A 27,910-nucleotide genomic window follows, 5' to 3' on the forward strand; every position below is an offset into this window, starting at 1 on the left:
ACTTTTATTTTTTCTATTAGTAAAATTGTTTTCCTTTCCCTTTTCTTCCCCTGAAAAAGAAAAATCTAACCCCGCCCCTTTTTTAAACAAATATGCTAATCAAGCAAAACAAATTCTCTAACTGTCCATGTCAAAAAAAAAAAGTTTCAATATGTACCCAGAATCTACCACCTCTATGTCAGGAGTTGAATAGCATGGACCATCTAAAATAGTGGTCACTCTATTGATCAGAGTTCTTAAGTTTTTTAAAAAAGTTGTTTTGTCTTTACAATGTTGTTGTTACTGTATAAATTGTTTTCCTGGTTCTGCTCATGTCAGTCTTCATTAGTTCATGCAAATCTTCCCAGGTTTCTCTGAAACCATCTCCTTTATAATTTCTTACAGCAAAACAGTATTCCATTAATTCATACACTATAATTTGTTCATCTATTCTCCAATTTATAAATACACACTTGGTTTCTAGTTCTTTGACACCACAAAAGAGCCACCACAAATATTTTTGCACAAATTTATAATGGTCTGTTCTTTACACCACTGTGATTTTGTGTTTTGTGTATCCTTTTTGATTTGAAGTCAATATCCTGTTATCATGTGAGTGTTTGTTGTTTTTTCCCTGAGTGACACACCTGAATGCTTTATAAAAAGTACATAACTAGACTTTATTTGGAAAGATCATTGGTGCTCTAATTTTTTGATAATAAATATGTGAGGTTTCCTGTTAAGGCTTTAGGCTTGCATTAGAGAAGAAGCTTGTCAAGTACTTTACTAATAATTCATTCACTACTGTGAAGCATTTGAGGCAGTAATGATGGGGCTTGTTTGGAGCTGCAACTTAAAAGTTTTGCAGGGAAGTGATAGTTTCCATCATTTCCCTTGATATAACTGTTATTGTTATAATAACTATTTTGTTATTATAATTATTATTACTGCTCTTTTTGGGAAATTATTTCATGTGAATTATGGGACTCTCCGCCCTATTCTCTCATGGTTGTACCTACTACTTTCTAGTATCTAGCATAGTGATAAATATGTTTCCTCCTGGTGCTTCACTCTTTCCCTTTTCAGTCTAGGGATTTTTCAATGTGATCTGAAAGTCTTCAGTCAAACATACTTTTCCTGACCTTGTCAGATAAAGTGGAGATGCCAAAGAAAGATTATTACATTTAGAATCAGAGACCTGGGTTCTGATCCTGGCCTTTGAACCAATCACTTAACTTCCCCAACCTTTTTTCCTCCTCTATAAAATGCCATATTTTGGACTAGATGACACACATTAGATAAGATAACTTTCAAAGTCCCTTCCAACTCTAAATTTATGAGTACTGGAAAAACCAATTCTTCTTTTATAATAAGCCTTATTTGAGAAATTAAAATAATCAATTATGTGACCATCTCCAGGAAGCCTTTTTTTCCAGTAAACTTAATCCATCTACATCTCAGGCATTAGGGGTGAGGTACCTTCTCCTCCCCAATCTGGAAAATTGCATACAATTTTTTGGCCTTCCCTTCATACCAGAGAAGAAGTCTGAATTTTAAAATTTTCTTTTATGGGATGTTTACAGTACCTTATTGTAAAATTCAGGTTAGGTGTTTGCTTATAGGCTCTGTGTCATCTTCTGGCCTGCTCCTGTTGTCTGCAGCTTCTGCAAAACTCCTTCAAAATTCTCATTTTTTTTTTTTAATGCTGATCCTCTGTTAGGGAAAGTCTTCATCTGGAAGGGATAAGTGTACATGGAATTATGCTGGATTACTGTCTAGTTACACAGATCCACTGTCTAATCTCAGGGCACATATGTAGAGTGCATTCAGAAAATGAAATAATGAACCAATATCTGAGTATATAAGATTAATCTCATTCTGAGGCTCTTTTTGATTATGCCAATATGAGAATCAAATGAGTATCTCATTGGTCAATACATTTCAAAATTTTTTTTTTGTCAGCCTTTTGAGTGGAAGACAGGTATTAGGTGCTGAAGGGAATACGAAGGTGAATAAGGGTCTGCTGTAGTCTAAGACAGCAAGGACATGAAGTTAAATAATTGCAATGCATGATAAATTTCCCAAGAGATGTGCAAAGAAAGTGTTTCAGTGTTTAGAAGAGAGATCACATCCAAAGCTTCCTAGAAGAATATTAAAGTTGTCAATTGCTAATTAAACATTTATTAAGTGCCTACCATGGGTCAGGTAATGTGCTAATGGTGGGGTTACAAAAAAAGAGTCAAGCACATTGTCTCTGTCCTTAGGGAGTTGATAATCTAATGAGATAAGCAAACAAATGTGTATAAACAAGTTATATACAGGATGAATAGGAAATAATTAAAAGAGGGAAGGTGCTAGAATTAAGACGGTTTGGGAAAGGCTTGCTGGAAGAGATGGGATTTAGTTGGGACTTAAAGAAAGCCAGGGAAGCCAGAAAATAGAGCTGAGGAGGGAGAGCCAGAGAAAATCCGTAGATCCAGAGATGGGATGTCTTGGTCATGGAACACCGTAGAGCATGTTCAGGGTAGTAAGGTGCAAGAAGGGCAGCTAGGTGCCTCAGTGGATGGAGTGGAGGTTCTGAAGTCAGGAATACTCCTCTTCCTGAGTTCGAATCTAGCCTCACTTTACTAGCTGTGTGACCCTGGGCAAATTATTTAACGATGTTTGCCTTCGTTTCCTCATCTGGAAAATGAGCTGGAGAAGGAAATCACAAACCACTCCAGTATCTTTGCTAAGAAAATGCCAAATGGAGTCAGGAAGAGTTGGGCAAGATTAAAAAAGGATCCCAAACAAGGCGTGAGAAGGTGTGGAAAGGTAGGAGGGGGTTAGGTTATAAAGAGCTTTTAATAACAAATAGAGGATTTTGTACAGCCAATGGAGTTTGAGTAGGGAGGTGACGTGATGGGATCTGTGTTTTAGTAAAACCACTTTTAGCAGCTGAATGGGGAATGGATTGGGAGTGAGAGAGATTAGAGATAGGCAGCCACAAGGGCAGGTTATCACACTAGTCCAGGTGTGAAATAGTGAGGGCCTGCACTAGTGGCATATGTGTCAGGGGAGGGTGGTGGTGGTGTGTGTGACATTTGAGAGATGTATGTTGCAAAGGTGAAATCGACATGCCTTGGCTACAGCTTGGGCTTGGGGGGGTGGGGTGAGCGATAGTGAGGAATCCAGGCCCACTCCTAGGTTTCCAATCTGAGGCCCTGACAGGATGGTGCTAACATCGGGGTTCAGTGGAAAAGATACTGGATTTTTATTGAGATGACCTACTACGTATTGCCGTTGTGACCTTAGGCTAGTTACTTCCTCTCCCAAGGTATCTCAAATAAGGAGGCTGACCTAAATGCTCCCTACTACCTCTAAATGTTATCATCTTGTGAATTTGGGGATGGGGGTGGTTACTGATGAGCCGACAGGAGCCCTGAAGCAGGTACCAACACCCTCGTGGTCCAGCTCGGGCAAAGAAAGGCTGTAAATGTAGCCGGGGGCTAGATGGGCAACCTGCCGGTAAAGCTACCTTCTTCTTACTGGGCTCTCCGGGTGCAGTGAAAAAGCCCTAGGGCGCGGAGTCGGCTTTGAAGCGACTCCGGGCCATGTGGCTTCCCGGAGGTCCGGCTTACTTAAGAGGGTCTCTGGTCCAAACCTGCAGGTGGAGAAGCTGGGCTTGGGGGTGGGGGCTGTGTTCGTCTGAGGTCACCCCGGGGCCAGCTGCGGCAGGGTCAGGGCTCCACGAGGCCTTTAGACTATTCGGCCTCGCCGCAGTGACCCCTGGTGTCAATGGAGCGCTTTCCGGGTTTAAAGCGTTTTATGTGCCCTGCTCGGGAGAGGGAGGCAGCGGGAGGGCCACCGTCCGTCCAGCCCCAGGCCTCCGTTTCCTTATCTATAAAAGGGCCGTAATAATGCTGCCCGCCCGGGGGTTATGAGGAAAGCGCTCGGTAAGCAGTAAAGCGCAACGTAGATGTCGGCTCTTTTTTTATGGCCCCCGCACCCGAGGCCAGCACCAGGAGAACCGGGGACGTTGCGAAGTACCGAAGCCGGTTCCTAGAATCCCGGCGCCTCTGGGTGCAAATATATGATAGAATGGACGCCAGGCCCGCCGCAGGCCCGGGAGGCGCGGCTCGGAAAGAGGGAACAAACCACGCCCCGAGGGGGGGGGAAGTTCGGTCCCCCTCCTCCTCCTCTTGGTCTCGCCCGTTCGCCTGGAGCTAGGGGATGACGTCATCGCCCTCGGACCCTGTCGGGATTGGTTCGGCTAGAGGGGCGCCGGCGGCGAACGCGACAGGACGTGGAGCGACGCAGGACTGGGAGGCAGAGGTCTCGCGAGAACTGCGGGCTCTGGGTGTGGGATGGACGCGGAGCCGGGAGGAACTGGTCCTCTGCTCCTCGGGCCTTCCTGCCGGCCCGAGACATGGCCCGGGGCCCCGGCCCGCTAGGCCGAGGCTGTCCCCGCCCCGAGCCCGCCGCCATGCCCAAGAGAGGGAAACGGCTCAAGTTCCGGGCCCACGACGCCTGTTCCGGCCGAGGTGAGAGCGAGGGAGAGGGGAGGGGACGGCGGGGAGGCTGGGAGGCTGAGATGGAGCCAAGGCGCGGGGAAGGGGCGAGCCGCACCGGAAGGACGGAGGAGGGAGAGACACCTGCCGGGAGGGCCGCCGTGGTGAGAGCCGGTCTTGTTTTTCAGTGACGGTGGCAGATTATGCCAACTCGGATCCGGCGGTCGTGAAGTCTGGACGAGTCAAAAAAGCTGTTGCCAATGCTATTCAGCAGGAAGGTAGGTTTTGGGGGTGCTGCGGCCGCCAGGGGCCCCAACCAGTGAGCCCCGGCCTTCGTACTGCAGCGCGGCTGCTTTGAAGTTCCTCTTCTCCCTGGAGAATGTTGTCATAAAGTTGTTTGTTCCCCTCGTATCATCCTCGAAGAAGGGCCTTCCCCGGGGAGCCGAGAGTGGAGGGAATAGCCAGAAACAGCGTTTTACGTAGGAGGGATTTTTCTCCTGTCCTTATTGGTACCTTTATTGCTTTCTGAGTTTTCTCCCTCGGTCTTCGTTTACTTGCCTTCCAATTTATCCCTTTTGGTTTCTGGTTATTTCCCCTCACATATTTTCCCTGAGTTTTCTTTTCTTATTTGCCTTTGTCTTTTTGTCCTTTAGTTCCCGGAACTTCTGTAATATGCAGTCCCTTTCAGGTTGAAGATATGCTGCTCCCTGGGTGCTGTATACTGAGTGTTCCAAAAGTCTTTAAACTTTAACAGCTTAAAACTTAACGAAGACTTTTGGAATATCGTGTATGATAATAATAAAGAAGAGGTTTAGACTAGCGATTTCACTGCAGTTGGGAACTCCAGGAGGAGGAAACTCCTTATACAAATATAGGTTGGCACCTTCTTTGCAATTCATGACTTTAGAGAAGTTGCCTAGAGGACTGAGAACTTGAGTAAGTTTCTTTCTTTGCCAGGGTCACAATGTATCAGAGGTGGGACTGAAATCCAGGCTTTACTGACTTTGTGGCAGGTTCTCTGTGTTTTCCCACACTTTCTCCACTACAGTAGATGAGGTGAATCACATGAGAATTTGTCCCGTTTGACCCCATTTGGAGTTTCTTGGCAAAGGTACTGAAGTGGTTTGCCATTTCCTTATTCAGCTTATTTTCTAGATGAAGAAACTGAGGCAAAAAGAGTTAAGTGACTTGCCCCAGGGTCACACAAATAGTGTCTGGGGCCAGATTTGAAATCAGAAAGAAAGATGAATCTTCCTGAGTCCAGGGGTGGCATTCTATCTACTTCACCACCTAGCTGCTCCAGAATTTGTCATCCATTTTACTAAATGAATTAAATCATGGGGTAGCATGAAAGTAATATGTTCCCTTTGCTTCAGGTTCAAGAAACAATTGAGCACCCACTGTGCTAGGTGCTGCAGATGCAGGTACAGAAACGAATTGGTCCTAGTCCTTACTGAGCATGCCTCTTACTGGCAGTATATATAGCAGGCACACATTACCTAAATACAGGGCAGTTTAAAAAGGGAAAGGGAGAGCAAGTAACTCTGTAGGAAGGATAGATCATTAATGGGGTTGATCGGAGCAAATGTCATAGAAGAAACTGAGCCTTGAAAAGCTTCTGAATAGCGAATGTGATGGAAAATGAGGCTCGGTTATTCGAATGCCTCAGAATTGAGAGATGGAATCTTGAGTCCCAGGAACAGCTGTTGGTCTGGTTGGGCTATTGAGTAGAATGTGTGAAGGGGGTAATGTGTAATAAGGCTAGAAAAAGGGGTTATCAAAGGTAGTTAGTATCAAAGTGCCAGGCTAAGGAGGTTGTTGTATATTGAACAGTGAGGGGAGCTTTTGAGCAGGGAAATGAATGGTGAGTTTGTGTTTTAGTAATAGAAATAATAATGATAACTACCACTATAGAGCACTTTAAGGTTGGCAAAGCACTTTACAAATATTTTCTCATTTTATTTTCACAACAACCATGGGAGGTAGGTGCTGTTATTATTTCTATTTTACAGATGATGAAACTAAGGCAGACAGGTCTTGAATTCAGCTCTTCCTGATCCCAGGTCCAGCACTCTATTCATTGTCTAAAAAAATTATTTTGGCCACTGTGTGGAGTGATTGGAGAGGGGAGTGACTAGAACAAGTATGATCAGTTTGGAGGCAATTGAAACAGTGCAGGTCCTGAAGGTGATGACTTTGAGAGAGAAGATAAAAAAGACCTAAGTTGTGGAGGCAGAATCAACAGGATTGGGAAATGATTGATAGATGGATGATGATAAATAAGGAAAAATCAAGGAATGATTAAGAGTTTGTTACAGATCTAGGTAATTTGGAGAAAGTGGGGGTGGTGTGAAACTGAATTTAGTTTTGGACATGTTGAGCCTGAGATGCCATTTGGGGCATCCAGGTAGATGGTGGTTCTGCTAGACATCCAGCAATCAAAGCTGCATGAATGGAGTTTAGGAGAGAAATTAGTGTTGGGTTTATAGATATGGGAGTGGAAGATCATCATAAGAAAGGAAGGAACAGGCCCTGGAACTGAGCTTTATTAATCACCCTGGCGGATAAGGGATGAAGGATGATCCAGTAAATGTAACTTGAGGAGAAATTGGAAAGAGGAGGAAAGAACAGTATTCCCAGAAGCACCAGGAATAAGAACTAATATCAAAGTTGCAGAGAGGAAACAGGGAAAGGAGCACAAAGAGATTTGAGAAAAGGACATAAAATTTAGCATTTAAGAGCAATTTCTTTTGGGTGGTGGAGTCAGAGGGCAAATTACTAGAGGTGGAGAAGGGAGTGGTTTGTGAAGTGAAGAGGTTGGTTTATAGACTTCTTCCTATGAATCTGTCAGTTAATGATAGGAGCAGTATAGGCAAATAAGCTTGAGGGCACAAGTGAAGATTTCATAACGAATATGTAAAACCTGAGCTTGTTTCCAGGTACTAGGGAATGTTAGTAAATAAAGCTTGAAGACAGAAGAAATTTCAGGGGGATAGTATCAAAGGCATAAGTCTTAGTCTTGTCAAGGAAGAGGGTCACCTTTTCTAGGTTGTTTCAAGTTGGGACTTTTTAAGAGACTATTCATTGTTTTGTGGATTAAAAAATATTTGTGGAAAAAACATCATCTAGTTTTCTGGAGTTAAATTGCCAGCTTTAAGAAGTACAGCCATTCTTTTCCACATCATATTGGCTCATGCTGCTGAGTCTTTTTTTCTTTTACTTTTAAACATCAGTTGTTACTTTGTTAGCATATTTTTCTGCCTTGGCCTTATGTTTGTTACTCCTTGTTGCCTTTTGCATAGTCATAGTCAGTGTACATATTGTCTTTTAAGTTCTGTTTTCTTTATATTGTATGTTTCCATGTATTATTCATATTTGTCATGAATTGCATTATAATATTCCATACATAGCCATTTTTCTACTGTTGTTTAAGGTTTTTTGGTGTTGCAAATGACAACCCCTAAATACAGATTTTTTTGGTTTGTTTGACAATGCTCTGAAGGTATATTCTTTTTTTTTTTTTTAAGTGAGGCAATTGGGGTTAAGTGACTTGCCCAGGGTCACACAGCTAGTAAGTGTTAAGTGTCTGAGGTCGGATTTGAACTCAGGTACTCCTGAATCCAGGGCCGGTGCTCTATTCACTGCACCACCTAGCTGCCCCTGAAGGTATATTCTTAATAATGGGATTACTGAGTATATTGTTAGCGTGCTCTCTAAAAATGATTCTCTTAATTTCCCGTGCCATGTTCTGCATGTCTTAGGTTATGGCAGCTTGACTGGATTGTTTTGTGCTCCTGGGTGGGATTTTGTTTCATCTTGCTCTCCTGTCTCCTAGTGAAATCTTTGTGTGGCTTGGAAGCCTCCCAGGTCCCCACAGAAGAAGTTTTCTCTGGAGCTGGGGAGCCCTGTGACAGCAGTGATGAGATGGATGCCCAAGAGGAGAGCATCCATGAGCAGACTGTCTCCAGAAAAAAGAAAAGCAAGAGGCACAAAGGTATGGGGCACACTTTGCACTGGTCTCGATCATTTCTTTCTATGACCCATGGTAGCTGCCTTATCAGCAGTTTTAAGGAAAGTACCAGGAGAGGTTTCTAGAATCAAAAATCATTGAGGAAGCTATGTAGGTGCTTATGAAAGTAGGGATGTAAATCATTTATTCTTGTTGTGTTTAACTTTTTCCAAACGTGTAAGGTGATGTATGACCATTAGAGCAGTCACTACTAATACCCTGCATAATTGTTCTGGAACACAACCCTGCTGGTTATCCAGGGTGTAAGGCAGGAGAGATATAGCAGAAACTTGGTTTTCTCAAATAAGTGTACATCAGTCTGTCAAGTGCCTGTGATTGAGCTGGCTTGTGAACGCCTTCCAGGGATGCAGACTCTACATTTCATTTTAGAAAGTTGCCTGAGGCTCAGAGTGGTTAGGTGACTTGCTCATGGTCACATACCTAGTCAGTGTCAGAGGTAGGCGTCTGAGGGGGCTGGGTCTTCCTGGCCCTCAGTGCTCTTAGTATCATTTGCCACTCCAAAGAAGTATGTATATCAACTGATTTTGTTATCAGACAAAATTACAAGTCTTTAGTTTTATTCAGTATTACATGTCTGCTTTTTGATTAATAGGTGCTGTAGGTTTATATAAATATATGACAGTTCTTTTCCTCAGGGAGCTTACAATTTAGTTGAGGCTATATTTTAAACAAATGAAACAATTAGAGAACAATATAATAATAATAAAATAAAATAAAATGCTAAATTGAATGTTCCTAGATTATAACCTCTTTGAGGTAAGGAACATTTCATTTTGTATTTGTGGCTCCTGCACCTAGCATAGTGCCTGGCATAGAATATAAGTGCTTGTTTATTGATAAAGTGCCAAAATTTGTTATGTTACACACAGAAATAATGTGGGTACACTTCTAGTTTAATCTGTCTGCTTATGTTATCAGTTAGATATTCCATTATTATCCTAAACTAAGCTTGTCAAATACTGAACTCATTTCTTTTCCCTTCCTCATGTCACACATCCAAATCCAGTTACCAAATCCTCATTCTTTCTCCACAATATCTCAGGTTTGATCATTACTGTCTGTTTCCATAACCACTGTAATCTAAACATACTTCATCACCAGCTTGGGTTTCTGTCATAGGTACTTAACCTTCAGTTTGATCTATAGCTGCCAGATTACTTTTCCCAACATATTATATTTTCATAACTCACTTCTGACTGTGGTATGGTGGAAAGGGTCCTGGATTGGAACCAGAAACCCTAAATTATTTTAGGAATGTGTCTTATTGGTAAAATAGCACTGTTATTTTCAATGATTTAACCCTCCCTTGTAACAGAAATACAGTTGAGCAGAACAAATCAAGACATTAACCATATTTGAGGTTGGTAGGCCTCATTCCACCCCTGTAGTCCACCACCTCTCTGCTGGGAGGAGGAAGCCATGCTTTGCTTTAAGTCTTCTGAAGTATGATTAATTAGAGTTTTGATGTCTTTCAGTAATGTTTTCCGTTGTGTTTTTTTTGCATTGTGAATTGTTGGTTTTGCTTGGCTTTATTCATCAGTTCATACTAATCTTCTAAATTGTTTGTATTTTTCATTTCTTATAATTATTTCATTACATCTGTATACTGGATTTTATTGATCTATTCTTGTTTCCAGCTCTTTGCTATCACAAGAAGTGCTATTATAAATATTTTTGTTTATATAGGACCTTTTTTCCAGGAGACCTGATTTTCAATCCTGGCTCAGACAATAGTTGTAAGACCACAGATAAAAGTCACTCAACCTCTCTGAGCTTTAGTTTCCCTACCTATAAAATAGTCATTGATATTTGCATAATCTACCTCCCAGAATGGTTATTGGGAGAGCCTTGTTAACCTTAAAATGGTACATAATCTGTTATAATGAAATGTGTAATTCCACAATTCTTGAAATTGTTGCTTACTGGGTCAGATTTGATATTTGTGCTCTTCTGTTTATTGTCTCCACTTTTATCTATTCAAACACACCTCTGCCTATTCTCCAACATGAGACTTCCATTTCAGTTAAGTGCATTTCTTTACTGTCCCCCCAAACATGCTTTACTTGTTCCTTCCACCTTGGTTTTACTCAGACTGTTCTCATACCATCTGGAATGTCTTCCTATTGACTTTTGCTTGTCCAAGTCCTTTATCTTTAAGGTCCAGTTCAAGACACTTTCCTGATAAATACTCTGATGTTGGGTGGGTTGTTTGTTTTTTGTCATGTTAAAGGCAGTGTTAAATGTCTTCAGCTAAGTTCTAGTTCAAAGTTTTTCAACAATTTCCAGTTCATTGCATGCTAATGCATTTGTGAAATTAACAGGACTTTGAGATAGTTTCCTATTCCCAACCTAACCATCTGTGGTCTGTTCAAAAAGCATTTTCCCCTCACCTGTTTCAGCCACCCTCCTGCTTCTCTTCACCATGGTTATAGCCAGTCCTACTTTCCTCAGTTGCACATTAGCAAGAGGAAAAAAGCACATTTTTGAGGTGAATAATAAAAACATGTGTTAATTAGTTGAATGTAAAGTTATTTATTACTTGTGAGAGCCCTGTGCACACTTGGCACATAGCACTTGAGTCTTTGGTTCATTTGTAATAAGAACTAATTGATGCTTGAGGTCAGTACTCCTTAAATTGAATTATCCTTTTAGCTTTATTGCAGAAAAAAGCAATGCACAGTTGTAATACTGGACATAGGTTTACTGCACAGTCAGGGCACATTGAAGTTTTATATGGTACAAAAATTAATCCTGTACCATTTTGCTAAAAACAAATGAGAAATCATTCTCTGTGAGAAATCCTTGTCCAGCTGCCCTCATTCTGTCAAAGAAGACAGTGAACCCAGATAGTGTTGGGCACCAGGGAATCTGAAGTAGTGTTGAAATTTGTCCTAAGGGATATCCAGATGTTTTGTGATTGCCTCCAGTCACTTGGACTCTAGTCTAGTTCCATCTTGTTATGGCACACTTGTAGTTTGTATATGCATTCAGTTAGTGTTTCTCTGCAGCTAAGTCCATTTTCATTCAGTTCTTACACTTTTCCAGTTAACAACATTAAGATGTTAGAATGTCATACAGCTTTACCAATTTAACCAGTTCTTCTCCTTCAAAAGAAGTTATGTTATTGATGCTCACCCCTGACATTCAGGCATTGCTGTACTTTGTCTTTTAAATAAGAAAGTTCTTGTTAGCCCCATGCCATATGAAAGTCAATATACTTATATGGGGAAAAGAGTCTGATCTCATTCTCCTGTCTTTCATGAACACATGGGAATTGAATGGGCTAACATTGGTTCTGAACAGTCATGATGCTAGGAAATATATACATGGAACACTAACTTCTGGGATTAGGCGACAGAAGAGAGTGGTGACCTCCTGGAAGAGGGAGTCAGAGCTGTCTGTGGTGACTGAAGGTTAAAAGTGTTGGTGACTAGAGATGGGGAGAGAAAAGAAGACATGCTTAGAGAAATGAAACTTTTAAAGGATAAAGAAACTAGAGAGGAATGTCATGAAGCAGCCAGTTAGAAAAACTTACAGAAGGAACAAACAAGAATAGGTTAGGGGACCAGTTAAGTAAGGCTGGAAAGGAGGAGCAGCTCACCAGAATTGACATTGGGGTTGCATACTTGGAAAGGAGTTTTGAGGGATATTCTTGGAACAGAAATGGAGCGCAGAAAATTTGCCAGATCCAGTGAGGTGATTTGAAGGAGAGGAATTTTTCCCAACAACAGTAAATCAATCAGTATCTGCTATTTGCCAGGCACTGTGCTAGGCACGGAGGGTACAAAGAAAGGCAAAACCCAATTCCTGCCCTTGAGTAGCTTAGTCTGATGGGAGAGACATGAAAACCAGGAGGCAGGTCTCTGGGTAAGGTAACATTCATTAGCAGGGGCAGGTTACCTGTCAATAAATGGGTTCATGACACTTTCATTAATGCCAAAGGCCCCAAGCAAGAGGACAGTTCCCCTTATATAGTTCAGAACAAAGAACAGAGCAGAGTAGATAGCATCATGGAATTAAGGGCAGCAGGATTGGTTACAGAGCAGAGGGACAGGGAACATCATGATTGACTGGAAGTTTTGTTATGAAGCCTAATCTCTCACAAGACTAAGAAGTACTCATTGTCTGAGTGCAGGTGTGAGAATAGCAGCCTGGGCTTTTGGACAGCAGACCAGACATCCTTTAAGGGTAGTTTGGAGGGATAAAGATGTCAGACCCAAACTTCCTTGCTTTCTCACACATTTTCCAAGGTCACTTAAATTTCCTTGATGCAGGAGAGCTGAATTTTTTAACTTAACCTATTACAAGCCAGTTGAACTCTGAACTAAGTTCAGAGACAAAGAACCATGTCTTAAGCAGGTACAAGGCAAAACGAATTATTTCTAAATAGGGTCAATAAGAAAATGGCAGAGGATCCATTTTAATTTTCATCTTCTCAATAGATGTGATAAATTGGAAATAACACAGGGAAAACACTAGAATTTAAGGGGATGGGAAAAGGCTTCCTGTAGAAGGTGGACTTTTAGCTAGGACTCAGAAAGCCAGGAGGCAGAGATGATGAGGAACATTGCAAGTATGTGGGCTGATCATTGACATTTCCTGGAATTGGGAGGTAATGTGTCTTGTTTGAGGCTAGTTGTTAGTGGATCGAAGAGTGTGTAGAAGGGGGTTGTTAAAAGGTGTAAGAAAGGTAGAGTGGGATACAGGTTATGAAGAGCTTGGAATGCTGAACAGAAAATTTTATATTTGATCCTGGAGGTACTAGGGAGCCACTGGAGTTAATTGAGGCAGGGGAGACAGGATGGGATAACGTTGGCCATGGTGGGGAGGATCCATTTTATAGATGAGGAAACCCAAGTTACCCCAGAGGATACCTTGCCTAACCTTCTCATTTTACAGATAAAGGAACTGAGTCCCATAGAGGTTAAGTGAATCACTTGTGCCCACACAGGTGTTTTCAGAGATGTAATTTGAACCTAGGCTCCTTTACTCTAGAGCCAGTCTAAAGTCAGTTGGTCTCCTAGAATCTTAGTTCCTTGAGAGTGGGAACTGTTACGTTAAACTTTGTGTCCCTAGCACTTTGCCTGCTACATTGTAAACCTTTGATAGGGCTATCATGTTGTAGAGGAGAGAGCACTGGACTTGGAGACTGGAGGACCTGGGTTTAGATTCCCCTTCTGACATTAGCAGGTGTAACGATTGGAGTGACACCACCTAAAGCTCCACCATGAGGAGAAGGAGTCTGAGGGCAAGCCATGCGGCTCTTCCTTGGCATCAGGAAGTGATGTTTGCTCGTGGGTACTGTCTATCAAAGCTACCAGCCAATTAGCTTTGAGGGGTGTGTGTGTGTGTGTGTGTGTGTACAGGATGTTCCCAGTTTCACAGGAGGCTTCTGGGAGGAAGAAGGAAACATTGGGTCTTTTTGGTTCCTGACCTTGCCATGGCAGGTTGGATGATGGAGTCTCTTATAAATAGTTAGATTTTTACCTTTCTCTCTGATCATTAGGTCCTAATGTTCTTTAATAAATACTTAAACACTCTTGCTAAAGCTTATAATTTATTGGCGACCACTCATTAGATATTTTAGACAGTATAGCTAGGATTTTAGCCCCTTACACTTGGGCAATCAATGAACCCCCTGAGGTTTAGTTTCCTCATTTGTAAAATGGGAATAAGGATAGCATGCACTTTATAGGGTTGTTGTGACCATCAGAGAAGTGCTTTGTAAAACATAAAGCACCATAATATGGTAAGTTTTGTTATGAGTACTTTGGGTCTGTGATTTTTATTGGCTCTTCCCAGTGAGAAACCTTCTAGGAAAACATCAGCAACTGTTCTATAATTTATAATCTCAGAGAGTTGCTTGCGGTACTAAATATTTAAGTGATTTCCTGAGGGTTACCCAGCTGCTGGTAATATGTCAGAGGCAAAACTTGAATCCATGGCTCCTTATCTGAGGATGACTTTCTTAGCTTTTTTTATGATTAACAGTAATAATAATAATGATAAATGCTTATTGAATTGAAAGAGAGTTAGATGAATGGTGGCAGAATTGACACTTAGAAGAACGTCATTTGAATCCTAATTAAGTCTTCTGGAAGCAGCTGTGATATAATAAATGTTTGTTGAAATAGAAAGGAATAGGGCAGCTAGCTGGCACAGTGGGTAAAGCATTGGCCCTGGATTCAGGAGGACCTGAGTTCAAATTCGGCCTCAGATACTTGACACTTAACTAGCTGTGTGACCATGGGCAAGTCATTTAACCCTCATTCCCCCCCCCCAAATAAATAAATAAGAAAAAAGAGAAAGGAATATTAGATTTGCTTGGGCAACCTAACACCTATTGGCTGTTCCATGTTGGCCCATAATGTAACCTCTAGAATAGTCTTCTCAAATGTAAAATAAAGATAATACAGTAGTACTTGACCTTGCTCCCTTAGTTGTGTTGGGGGGGGTAAGGGGGGGAGGGAGGGAGGAAGAGCATAGAGAAGAGAGAGAAAAGGAGAAAGGGGTTTGATTCTGAGGTGCACTGACAAAAATGAAAGTATCTGTCTTCACAGCTTACATTCTGGTGGGGGACACCTCGTCCTTGTACATGCAGAGGTACAGACAGAATAGATAAGGTCATTTAGGTGTTGGGGGTAGGGCTTCAAGGCTGGTAGCTAAGAGAATTAGGAAAGACTTAAAAAGTGTAGTTTGTCATTCTTTGCAGATGATATGATGGTCTACTTAGAGAATCCTAAAGAATCAACTAAAGAACTACTTGAAACAATTAACTTTAGCAAAGTAGCAGGATATAAAATAAACCCACATAAATCATCAGCATTTCTATACATGACCAACAAAGCTTAGCAGCAAGAGATAGAAAGAGAAATTCCATTTAAAGTAACTGTAGACAATATAAAATACTTGGGAGTCTACCTCCCAAGACAAACCTAGGAACTCTGTGAACACAATTATGAAACACTTTCCACACAAATAAAATCAGATCTATATAATTGGAAAAATATCAAATTTATAAGAATGTAAGTCATTCCCCAATTGAGAAATGGTCAAAGCATATGAATAGACAGTTTTCAGATGTAGAAATCAAAGCTGTCTATTGCCATATGAAAAAATGCTCTAAATCACTATTGATTAGAGAAATGCAAATTAAAACAACTCTGAGGTACTACCTCACACCTATCAGATTGGCTAATATGACAGAAAAGGAAAATAATAAATGTTGGAGAAGCTGTGGAAAAATTGGAACACTTAATGCATTGTTGGTGGAGCTGTGAACTGATCCAGCCATTCTGGAGAGCAGTTTGGAACTATGGCCAAAGGGCTATGGTACTTTGACCCATTGGTACCACTGCTAGGTCTGTATCCCAAAGAGATCATAGAAGAGGGAAAAGGACCCACATGTACAAAAATATTTATAGCAGCTCTCCTTGTGGTGGCAAAGAATTGAAAATCGAGCAAATGCCCATCAATTGGGGAATGGCTAAACAAATTGTGGTATATGAATGCAATGGAATACTATTGTGCTCTAAGAAATGATGAGCAGGAGGATTTCAGAGAAATCTGGAAGGACTTATATGAACTGATGTTGACTGAGATGAGCAGAACCAGGAGAACATTGTACACAGTAACAGCAACATTGTGTGATGAACTACCTTGATAGACTTGGCTCTTATCAGCAGTGCGATGATCCAAAACAGTTTCAAAGAACTCATGATAGAAAATGTTCTTAACATCCCAAAAAAAAGAACTGTGGATTATGAATGCAGATCGAACCATACTGTTTTTACTTTTGGGCTGGTTTTTTCCCCTTCTTTTTCAAGGTTTTTCCATTTTGCTTCTTTCACAATATGACGAATGCAGAAATATGTTTAATGTGATTGTACATATATAACCTATATCAGATTGCTTTCCATCTTGGGGAGGAGGGTGGGAGAAAAATTTGGAATTAAAAATCCTATGAAAACAAATGTTGAAAACTGTCCTTACATGTAACTGGAAAATAATAAAAAACTTTTATTAAATTTAGGGAAAAAAAGTGTAGCTTGTGCTGGCCCTAGAAGGAACCTTAGGCTTCTAAGAGTTAAAATTTAGGAGGGCATGTGTTCTATGAATGAGGGATGGTTTGTACAAAGGCTTGGTGAGCGGAGATGGCATGAGTGATGTGTATGAACACTAAGAAGATGAGTGTGGACTGTAATAGGCTGAAGGGGGAATCATGTGGAATAAAGGGAGGAGGTAGGTTAGGACTACTAGTCTGTGGAAATGTTAAAAGGACTTACCTTTGTCCCTGGAGCTAATAGCTCTTCTCTATCCTAGGAAAATACTAGCTTCTAAAAGGCAGAAGGTAGTTAGAAAGCCTCCACTACAAATTTGCATTACAGAAGGAAAAAGGCTGAGATTCTGACTCTATTTCATTCTTTTTCAGAAGACCCTGAGGGGGCTGTTGGAGAAGAGTATCCCATGGATATTTGGCTTTTATTGGCCTCCTACATTCGTCCTGAGGACATAGTGAAATTTTCTCTGATTTGTAAGGACGCCTGGACCGTCACTTGCACTGCCGCCTTCTGGACCAGATTGTATAGAAGGTGCGACTGAAGTGAGCTTAATATATGGTTTGTATGGCTGACTTCAGTGCTGCCCATGGCTGGAACTGCTCCTGGATGAGGATCCTTTCTTTCCCCTGGTGTTTTATCCCATGTAGTGTGCATTTTCCTGCCTCTTGGATGCCTTTCTAATTTCTGTTGACCATTTCTAACTCTGAGCTGTTATCTTTCTGTGCCTGTTCACCATGGCAGCTTCCTCTGCAGAGTGATGCCCTAAGCTCCCCCCAAAGACCTTTCTGTGGCCTTTCAAATGAGGCCTTTCCTAGTCAAACTTGTTAAGTTCTGGAGACACCTGTTTTCTTAGACTCTCAAGTTGATGTATTGAATTAGCGGTGCCTCTTTTCTTTCTGAGAAGTTTAACTCCTATAGTCCATTTTCAGGTTTCACCACTGTGCCATCCTTTTGCTTGTGTTGCTCTGTATCTGTATCAGTAGGAGTTGTGAGCTGCAAAGGAGAGATCAGAATCCCAGCCCTGACTACTGGGAATATGGGTACAATAGAAAAAGGGAAGGTGAGGATGCAGTGGGCTTAGAAAGGTCTATAGGCAGTTTCCCAGGAGGGTAGAGAGCTAGGATAAGATGATAGTTCTCTCTTCCCTGTTTGTTCTTCTTTCTTCACTTTTTCTGGCAAATGACTTAAGCTCATTCTCAGAAAGGTACCTGTAGACATTCAGATTTTTGTTATGCCACGGTCCTTCTGGCTCTTGTGTTCCACCTCACTCATCTTCTTTTTCTGTTTCTACAAGTTTAAAGGGAGTCTTCTAAGTGTTTCCAATTCCAGTAGTGAAGAGGGAGCCAGAGTGGTAACAAGGATGACTTAAAAGTGCATAACAGATGGATACCTGGAGATTATCCATCTGTATTTTGTATGGGAATAAGCAGAATGGCTGAGAGGTATAGGACACGCCAGCTCTTGGGTGTGAACATTGTGGGTTGGCTGAGAACACCTTAATGGGATAGTATAGCCAAGTTCTGGCTCCTGTGGTTTCAGCCGTGTAGTGGTCCTGGTCTGGCATGCTGTTGTGGGATCGTTCACATGTCGGTATGGGTAACGTGTCCTGTTTCAGGCACTACACGCTGGACGCCTACCTGCCCCTCCGCCTGCGGCCGGAGTCTATGGAGAAGCTGCGCTGTCTCCGGGCATGTGTGATCCGGTCTCTGTACCACATGTATGAGCCGTTTGCTGCTCGAATCTCCAAGAATCCGGCCATTCCAGAGACCACTCCCAGCACTTTAAAGAATTCCAAAGTAAGTAAGAGGGAAATGGGGAGCTTGTTGATGGGGCTCGGGACTAATGGTCTCATGTGCCTTTGGGGGCACATTTTATACCAATTTTCCATTAAGATTTTTGTCCCCAGCCAGAGTTCCGGAGCGGGAGGGAGTAAGGTTGTGGCCTGCTGGGGACCGACACTGGCTGTCTTAGTTTAGAAGTGTCTGTTCTATTGAAATATTTCTTTCTTGTTGGGATGGCTTTTCGCAACCTTCACTTTTAAAGCCTTGCTGTGCTTTTTTAGTGGAGTTCCCTGTTTTCTTGGTAGCTATTTATTTGTTGAATATTGGGACACTCTAGGTGGTAATTTTGTTTGGGGTTGGCCTAGGAAGAAGACAACACAATTTATTTTCCAAAAGAGAATTGAAGGAATAGATTTCTTTATGTGGATAAATACATATTTTGAGAAAGGGATAGCATAAAATGCTTTTTGTCACAAAACAAGATGAAAACTTGGACAGATAAGAAAGGGCAAGCTTTTTGTAGCTCTAAGGTCTAGGGTTTCCTTGTTTTGTTCTACCTATGTTGGAACACTGGATTTTTAATTGTTTGAAACCTCCTGTCTTTGAGAAGTCTGCCAATTATTTTACTTTTATGCCCTATATGTCTAGTCAAGTATCTGATTGGACACAGGTCTCTCAGTAACAAATATCTCTCCTCTGGTCACCTTGAAATCTCTCTAAATGGTTACTTTACTTCTATCCGAGCAGTTTGGCATCTCTGATCCTTTGGGGAATTAGTCTCTTAGGTTGTTCCCTAGTTACTCATACCCACCTGCTCGCTAGATGTGTATTTCTTGAGTTTTGGAAGGCAGGAGCCATATCTTAATTATCTTTATATCTCTAGTGCTCTGTACATAGTAGGCAGCCAGTAGATGTTGAATTGAATTGCAGGCCACTTTGATTACTCTGCCCCTCATTCTACAACCTAACATTCTTCTAAGCCTTCTCAAGTCTTATACTGATTCTTTAATGAACATGAAAGTTACACAATCTTTCTTGCCCCTTCATTTCAGATCTTGGGTGACGGTTTGGCATTATGTGCATTATATACTGTAGTAGTTTGAAGTTCCCTTCCTTCCCTTTGGCATCTGAAACCTGAGAGTCAGGATTCTATAGAAGTGCTGTCAGCAAAGCTCTCAGCTTAGCATCATGTTACCTGGTGGCTTCAGGGCAGGAACAGGATGCATGGCGAATAGAATTCTTACTCAGCAGCTGCTTATGCTTCTAATGTGGATGGATGGAGTACCACTTGTAGTGTTTACATAATAAGCTTCCCAGATGTTTACCATAGAGTTATGCTGGTGGTGGACTTGGGGCTCATCCCGTAAATTTACAAGCCTAGTTTTGTTGGTTAAAGGGAGTTAGAGTGACGTTGGGCGAATTCCTAGAGACACATCCTAGCGGCTCCAGTGCAGAATGCAAATGCTATGGCTAAGTTGATCTTAAATGCCCTTCTCCTATTTGTACTGCTGCTTGTTACATTGGAGTAAATGAAATATAAAAAGCCGGAGTGGAACAACAGTGAGGGTTTTACCCAAACCCGGGCAGTGGCCAGTAAGCTCAGGCCGCCATGGCTTCTTCTATGCCTTTGTGTTAGATGTTTCTGAGATGCAAGAGGGTTTGGGGACCGAAGTGGCAGGTGACCCCTGCATGGTGGCATGGCATTCAGGGAGCTGCTGGCATGCCTGTAGAACTGTCCCCTGGCCCTCGACTCCAGCTTTTCGTATTTGATTCTCCCCTCTCTCTCTTTTCAATAGCGTAGCTTGTGTGGGACACTGGAGCCGTTGTGATGGCAGCAGAAGTATTTACCCCCTAAAGCCAAGCCCATTATTTTTGATGGAACAGCAGGACGTACAGGGCATGTCTGAAGGGCAGGACAGCCAGCACGGCGGACGACCCACCCCCTGCCCCCTGGGAGGTACTTCACTTCTTGTGCTTAACCCTAGCTGTACCTTGGCTGCCCCCAAGGGCTGCTTACCAACAACCAGTGCAGCCTGACGGTATTTTTCAGACGGGCCCTCTGCTCTGAGCAGCTCCTGAGCTGTTTCCCTTTGTCACGGGCGGGATTTTCTCTGCCTGGCTTTACAGCCTGGCTGGCACCTTGCCTGGTGGCTGCTGGCTAGCTTCACTTTCAATATGGAGATGTGGCCTCCTGGAGCAGGGTGAACGCACCAGTCTCTGTAGCCCACATCTCTGTATTTTAAAAATGAGAGCAGCAGGGGGTAACTGTGACAGATTCTAAAGTTAACACTATTGGTCCCTCTTCTTGGTGCTGGGCAGCCCTGGGATTGTCTAGTTTTATGTGGAAAATAGAGATGAGCTGGGCGGCTCTCCCTCAGGGCCTTGCAGTGCCACTGTAGATGATGCTCACTGTAGGTGGTACCAGATCTGTTAAGCAGGGAGGTTGCTGTTGCTGATTTTATTTCACTTTACAGTCTCTTGTGATGTTTTTTATTTCCTTATAACAGTGTCTGCTTTTCTGGTACAGAAAGATTGTTGGGAACAGACAAGAACCAATGTGGGAATTTAACTTCAAGTTCAAAAAACAGGTATGAGCTCTTCTGATATCTCGTTTGGGTTTGGTGAGCACTGTCCTTGCTCGGCGTTTCTGGGGGGGATGTGTAATTGGGCTGGGGTTGGGTGGTGGGGTCTAGGACTTCAGGGGGACCCAGAGAGCAGTACTTTCTTCTTTTTTTTTTCTGGTGGGGCAATGAGGATTAAGTGACTTGCCCAGGGTCACACAGCTAGTAAGTGTCAAGTGTCTGAGGCCGGATTTGAACTCAGGTCTTCCTGAATCTAAGGCTGGTGCTTTATCCACTGTGCCACCTAGCAACCCTGAGAGCAGTACTTTCTTGAGAATTTTGTCATACTCTGGGGGATTTCCTGTTAGCTGACATTTTCCTTTTCTTTAAGTCTTTTAAGAATTTAATTGAAGCAGCCAGTCCTTTGGATGGAATAATCTGACCGCTTACGCTGGTTCTAATTGAGGATTTTCTCCTTGGCTATATTAGGCATCCCCTGTTGGTTTTGTTTTAACAATCCTTTTAGGTCCTTCTTCCTTTTAAAAATATATCCTGACATTACAAATGGGTTCTCCCATAGGAGTTGAATGGCATATATCTTAGGGTCCCACAATGTAGGGTGTGGCTTTTGCCAAAAAGGCTTCTGTACCAAATGGGAACTTTCAGAAAGATAAGGTTACCCCACAGCCTACCAAAATGATGGTCTGAGATTTTTAGGTCAAGCCCCCTTTGAAAATTTGTCTGAGGGACCTAGAATTTAAACTTAAACCACTACTGTGCTGCTAGCTCTGCTTCCATTTTGTTCTAGGGGTACATGGCATAGAAAGATTGCATAAGTGAAATTACATGTATAATTTACTGCTATAATAGCTAGCATTTGTATAGCACTTAAGGTTTACAAAAAAATTTGCTTTACAGATATCTCATTTTAGCTTCACAAGAATCCTGGGTGCTTTTATTATCCCCATTGTACAGAGGAGGAAACTGAGGCAGACAGAGGTTAGTGACTTGCCCAGAGTCACATAGCTTGTAAGTGTCTTAGGTTGGTTTTGAACTTAGGTCTTCTTGACTCCAGGCACACCACTGTGCCACCTACCTTCTCTATAATATAAAGAGGAACTAGTTACATTTTTTTTTTTTTGGTAAGGCAATTGGGGTTAAGTGACTTGCCCAGGGTCACACAGCTAGGAAGTGTTAAGTGTCTGAGGCTAGCTTTGAACTCAGGTACTCCTGAATCCAGGGCCAGTGCTTTATCCACTGCGCCACCTAGCTGCCCCTACATTTTTTAATAATTCAAATAAAGCAAATGTTTTGGTGCTGGTTTGCAGATATTCACGGTATCTAGTATCACAGTATCTTTTGTGCCTATATTTTGTGGGTTCTTTAGGATTTGGAGTGCAGAAGAGCTGGTACATTTCAGGTTTAACTTAAAGTCATGGTGTCCAAGAGGGCAAATGCTTTGTGTTGGAATTGTCATTAAGGCCCAGCCTCTTTAATTGACTTTTCCCTCTGACCACTCTGCCTGCTTTGCGTGCCTGCCCCCCCCATCTCCCAAGATTCTACTGAGTTGCTTTGCAAATAAGGTTTGCCCCGTTTAATATGACATTTGGGGGTGGTTCATTTTACAAAAGTACTGCACTTTTTGATTGATTTTTAGGTAATTTCTGGAAAGGAGTGTGCTTATGTAAATATATTTGGTTTGAAGGGTATTTATCATATTTCTAGGGCAAATTTTTCATCCTGATATATAGCTATTAAGATATCTTTAGTCCCATAACTTCTTGCCAAATGTCAGATGTTGCGGAAACATCTTTGGCAGAATCATGCTAAGATGGGATGTTGGGTCAGGATGGACATCACAAATTCCTAACAAATAAGGAACAAGAACTTAGTGACTATGACAAGGCAACCTTGAGAATCGTTTACTCAAAAAATGTCTAATTTCTCCAAGGAATAGTGACCAGAGTTTGAGTATCTTCCTCTGCTCCATCTCTGTACACAGCAGATCTCTCCACTAATAGCTGACAGAGCAGCAGGAAGCATGCACTTGTTCCAATGGTTGGCATCTTACTAGAGGTTCCAAGTTTGCTTATTTAGATATCCAGGAATACTGATTAACTAAATGGAGTACAACCCCCTACCACAGATTTAGGAGTTCTATTATTATTTCAGTTACTAGTAATCCTTCTTTTTTTAATGATTTCAATTTTTCAAAGCCCTGTCATGTTCATAGGATTGTAGATTTAGGAGAATTTAGAGGCTCTCCAGTCCAACTTCTCATTTTACAGACGTGGAAACGGGGGTCCAGAAACGTTATGCGGACTGCCCAGAGTCACAGAGGCAAGATAAATCCATGAAGTTCTTATGAATCTGCTTCTCAGAATGGCTTTGTGAATTAAAGCCGGATATCAATCCTCATTTTAGAGGTGAATAAATTTAGGTTCAGAAATTAAGTGATTTCCCCATAGCCACAACAATAGTACCTGCCTGGGATTGGAACAGGGGTTCTTCACCCTGGGATCCGTGAACCTTTAAAAAATTGATAATTGATAATTGTATTTTAATATAATTGTTTTCTTTTATATTCTTATAGATTTTATTTTATGCATTTAAAATCATCATTCTGAGGTTTCTATAGGCTTTGTCAGAATGCCAAAGGAGTTCATGACATAAAAAAGGTTTAGAATTCCTGGGCTAGGACCAAGGTCTTTTGTAAGGGGCCTAAAATTCTAGCTATGATGTCTAAAATCTGATGAGTGGTTGCCTTAAATTAGAAGCTTTAGCAAGAGTTCAGACTTTTAAGTATTTATTAAAGTGCATCAGAAGTTGGTGAGGAGAGAGAGAGGGGTAAAAGGCAAACTTCCTGTAACTATCTAATAGACCCCAGCATCCAACCCGCCAAGCTGAGGTCAGGAACCCAGAAGACCCCTCCTCCAGGGCTTCTTCCAGAATCCCCCTTGTGAAACCAGAAACAGGGCCATACACTGCCCCCCCCCTCTCCAAGCTAATTGGTTGGTAGCTCTGATTGACAGGTCCCATGGGTGGTTCTATAGATGTAACTTCTGGACTCTGGGTAACTTCTGGATGCTAAAGTCACATGGTTTCCAAGTCACATGCTTTCTCCTCATGGCGGAACTTCCCTGCAATCTCTCTCCCAGCAGGGGGTGTTTCACACTTTATCATCTAGTATTTCATACTGATTCTTGGGGAGGGGCGAGTCTTTTTTTTTTTGGGCAGGGCAGTGAGGGTTAAGTGATTTATTTGCTCGGGGTCACACAGCTAGTAAGTGTCAAGTGTCTGAGGCTGGATCTGAACTCAGGTCCTCCTGAATTCAAGGCCAGTGCTTTCTTTATCCATTGTGCTTCTTAGTTACCCCATGGCGAGTCTTATAACAAGTTGAATTAATTTAAATAAAATCTACCCTTCCAATAAAATAGTTTATTGCAGATTTTAATAAATCATCTATTATTGGTCATTTGGCAGAACAGAAATAATTTGCACCATTAATAATTTTTAAGTATTTTACATATAACATATTTATAATATTGTTTTTGTTTTTTGTTTTTTTGTTTTTTGCAGGGCAATGGGGGTTAAGTGACTTGCCCAGGGTCACACAGCCAGTAAGTGTCAAGTGTTTGAGGCCGGATTTGAACTCAGGTACTCCTGAATCCAGGGCCGGCGCTTTATCCACTGCGCCACCTAGCCGCTCCCTATAATATTCATTGTAACAGGTTTTTTCTTGTATCAGCTCTGGTTAGAAGTTTGTTGAGGGGCAGCTAGGTGGCGCAGTGGATAGAGCACCAGCCCTGGATTCAGTAGTACCTGAGTTCAAATCCAGCCTCAAACACTTGACACTTACTGGCTGTGTGACCCTGGGCAAGTCACTTAACCCCAATTGCCTCACTTAAAAAAAAAAAAAGTTTGTTGAGAAATGAGGCTATTAATTCAACTAAAATAAAATTTTGATATATATGTATGTGTATATATACACATGTATACATACATACACATATATATGTGCATATACCTGTGTGTGTGTGTATCTGTTTTCATATCCCAAACAAGCAGGCTGCTTCTGTCCTCCATCATAGATGCCACAGTAGAAGGAGTAAGAAGACTTGCGTTCTGGTCTCTATTGTTGCTCACTAGCTGTGTGATCTTGGGAAGTTGTTTAGTTTTATAGCTGACTCTCAGTTTCCTCATCTGTAAAATGTTGGCCTTTTAAGTTCCCTCCCACCTCTGACACTGATTCTAAGTTGAATGTAACTGTACTTTTTGTAAGATTGATTGTTGTCCTTTTTAGTGAATCTTAGGATATCATGTGTCCTGCTTTCTTAGGATCATGCTTAAGGATAGATTCTTTGAAAGTGTTTGATAAATTAGAAAGTGCTACATGAATATATAAGCTGCTGTTGGTTTTGTCTTTGTTTACTTTATAGTCTAGTCCTCTGCCATACAGAGTAAGAAGCCACGTGAAGCAAAAGACAACAGGTGTCATTAGGTTAGGCATAGTTTGCTCACTGATGTCCACTGAGTTCATTTTCTTTTCTCTTTAGTCCCCCAGGTTAAAGAGTAAGTGTGTGGGAGGACTGCAGCCTCCTGTTCAGTATGAAGATGTTCACACCAACCCGGACCAGGACTGCTGCCTCCTACAAGTTACCACTCTCAATTTCATCTTTATCCCCATTGTCATGGGCATGATTTTTACCCTGGTAAGTTTAGACAGGCAGGATAGTCATTAACTAAATAACCCTATTCGTTTGTACTAGCTGCCTGTCCATCTAAAAGAAACCAGACTATGTGTAGTAGGATAAGAAAGAAGGCCTGACAGTGATGTAGTCTTTGGCTGAACTTGTAGGTGAGGACTCTGCAGTTCTCTTCTCATGTCTCTTGAGGGACTGACTGTGGCTAGGATTTGAGAGACGAGAAAGTAATGAGAGCATAAAGGGGGCAAAGACCGTCCTAATTGTTCTGGCGGTTCACTAGCCTCCAAATCAGATACCCCATGGCTTGTAAACAGATGGATTTTTGGAGAGCATAGTCAGTTGAGATCCATTTCTCCTGTCTGGATGTTGAAGGTTAATGGTCTACAACGTTTATTAAAGGCTCTAGTTTTGAAAGATAATAATAAATGTTAGACATAGGATGGGCCTCAGTGCATATGGAATGGCATCTCTAACCTGGGATGCAAGTTGACATCTCTTGTGCAAAGTCTAGACTGTTTGAGTCAGCTTCCCATGAAGCTATTTCTATACCTTTGGCACATTGTCCCATTTCTTATAATGTGGTTGGCAGCTAGAGGAAGAAAAATTATGACATTTAGTCTTTTGTGCCATCTAGGTTTATATTCAAGGATCGTTGTCTTTATTTTTAGCCTAAAGATCTTAAACTGGGATGAGTTTATAAAATTAACCTTAAATGATATTTCTTTATGAGCCAGTTTTAGTAATTTAATTTTATGGAATAATGATGCTGCCTTGTTGGAGTTGAACAGCATCTGAATTCTCTTTAGATTGTTTTTTTGGAGAGTATAATCTGTAGCAAATCAAGCTTGTTCCATTTGAGGGATTGCTTCATAGGACTACTCATTGTGCTTTTTCCTTTCAGTTTACCATCAATGTGAGTACTGACATGAGGCACCATCGAGTGAGGCTGGTGTTCCAGGACACTCCTGTCCAGAATGGTCGGAAACTGCGAAGTGAACAGGGTGTACAAGTCATTTTGGACCCCGTGCACAGTGTTCGTCTCTTTGACTGGTGGCATCCTCAGTATCCCTTCTCCTTGAGAGCTTAGTCACTGCCTCCTGCCTTTGGGGGCAGCCCTGAGCCAGTTGGATAATCCGTTAGTCATCAGAATACAACTAGGAAGGGGGCAGCTGGATTGCCTTTCCTGTTAGTAACTCAGATGCTGCTCAATTTCTGGGGGCTCTCACTTGGGGCAACAGAAGAATCAAGGGGGGAAACAATCAATGATTTGTAAACCTATTTTAATGTAAAGTCTGCATTTGAAAGGAGAAACTTGGCCCTGTTCTTTGCTTTAAAAGCCCTTTTTGGTGCTATTGAGTTTGGTGTCCTTTATTTTATTAACCCCAATGAAAATGGATGATCTTGATTTGAGAAGAGCTCAGCATTTTTGAATCCCCAATCTGGAAAGCTTCTGCATTCCTTTGTGGAGTAGCATCTTGTATTGGCCCATCAGCATATAAGTGAATTTTCTTTCCTCCAGGAAATAAAACAGGTAGTAGGGTTCTCAGAATCTAATCATAATGTTTTTTTTTCCTCTGTGTGTGTGTGTGTGTGTGTGTGTGTGTGTGTGTGTGTAAATGGAGATATTTGTTGTTTTAAATCTCCTTTGACCATTTAAAAATCTCAGACGCTTTCTGTATAAAGCTGGAACTTGAGATTTCCTGGGATGTATTAAAAGGTAGCAAGTTGTATATATGGATGAAAAGTGAGCATTTGAAATTTGTCGTCTTGTTAGATTGTAGTAAAATTTTAAAATGAAAAAACCACAGGTACTACAGGGAAAACACTTAATCTTCTAGAAATAAGTAGGAGGTATTTATATCATTAAAAGAATAAAACTGATTCATCAGTTTGTAAAATTGGCTTCCTGGGCTAAGGAGGAGGTCCTGAGGACCTTTCACTCATCTGCCTTTGACGCCAGCCTGGGTGCCTCCTGAAGCCTGATCTGCTTGCAGCCTTGCAGATAGGTTTATTCCCTGTAGTAGAAAGGGGTGGAGTGTCTATATCTGGTAATCTGAAAAAAAGAGAACAACTGTTTTATGTAAAGTTACCTTCCTGTTTTTTAATGATCTTAAGATCTCATTGGTGGTGGTGATGGTGATTAGCTAGACAGTTGGATCTCACCAGAACCTAGAACCAAAGTGGAACCTTCTGTGTGGAAACCCTGTGTACCAGGTAGCTGATAACATAGGCCAAGCCTCTAAATGAACATTTGCCTTCCTGCCTTTTCTGCCGAAGAGGTTCTGGAAATTTTGAGAAATCAC

The 27,910-nt window shown here is 41.7% G+C and overlaps 1 protein-coding gene across 4 annotated transcripts; it reads left to right on the forward strand.

The window, feature by feature from the left end:
• Positions 1–4,173: 4,173 nt before the first annotated feature.
• TMEM183A (transmembrane protein 183A) lies at positions 4,174–27,153 on the forward strand. 4 transcript variants are annotated; one of them, XM_043962460.1, is made up of 8 exons: positions 4,174–4,502; positions 4,658–4,746; positions 8,266–8,463; positions 16,931–17,090; positions 18,175–18,355; positions 20,848–20,928; positions 25,458–25,613; positions 26,509–27,153. In XM_043962460.1, exons 1-8 carry the CDS (start codon positions 4,192–4,194, stop codon positions 26,692–26,694), a joined length of 1,362 nt encoding a protein of 453 aa, XP_043818395.1. In that variant the 5' UTR covers positions 4,174–4,191; the 3' UTR covers positions 26,695–27,153. The 4 variants fall into 4 exon arrangements, with proteins under 4 accessions (XP_043818395.1, XP_043818394.1, XP_043818393.1 ...); XM_043962458.1 differs by having other exon boundaries at positions 4,238–4,502; positions 4,658–4,747; positions 8,305–8,463; positions 16,934–17,090; XM_043962457.1 differs by having other exon boundaries at positions 4,241–4,502; positions 4,658–4,747; positions 8,305–8,463.
• Positions 27,154–27,910: the final 757 nt, after the last annotated feature.

The sequence above is a fragment of the Dromiciops gliroides genome, chromosome 4 (genome assembly GCF_019393635.1).
Source record: "Dromiciops gliroides isolate mDroGli1 chromosome 4, mDroGli1.pri, whole genome shotgun sequence".
Classification (NCBI taxonomy): domain Eukaryota; kingdom Metazoa; phylum Chordata; class Mammalia; order Microbiotheria; family Microbiotheriidae; genus Dromiciops; species Dromiciops gliroides.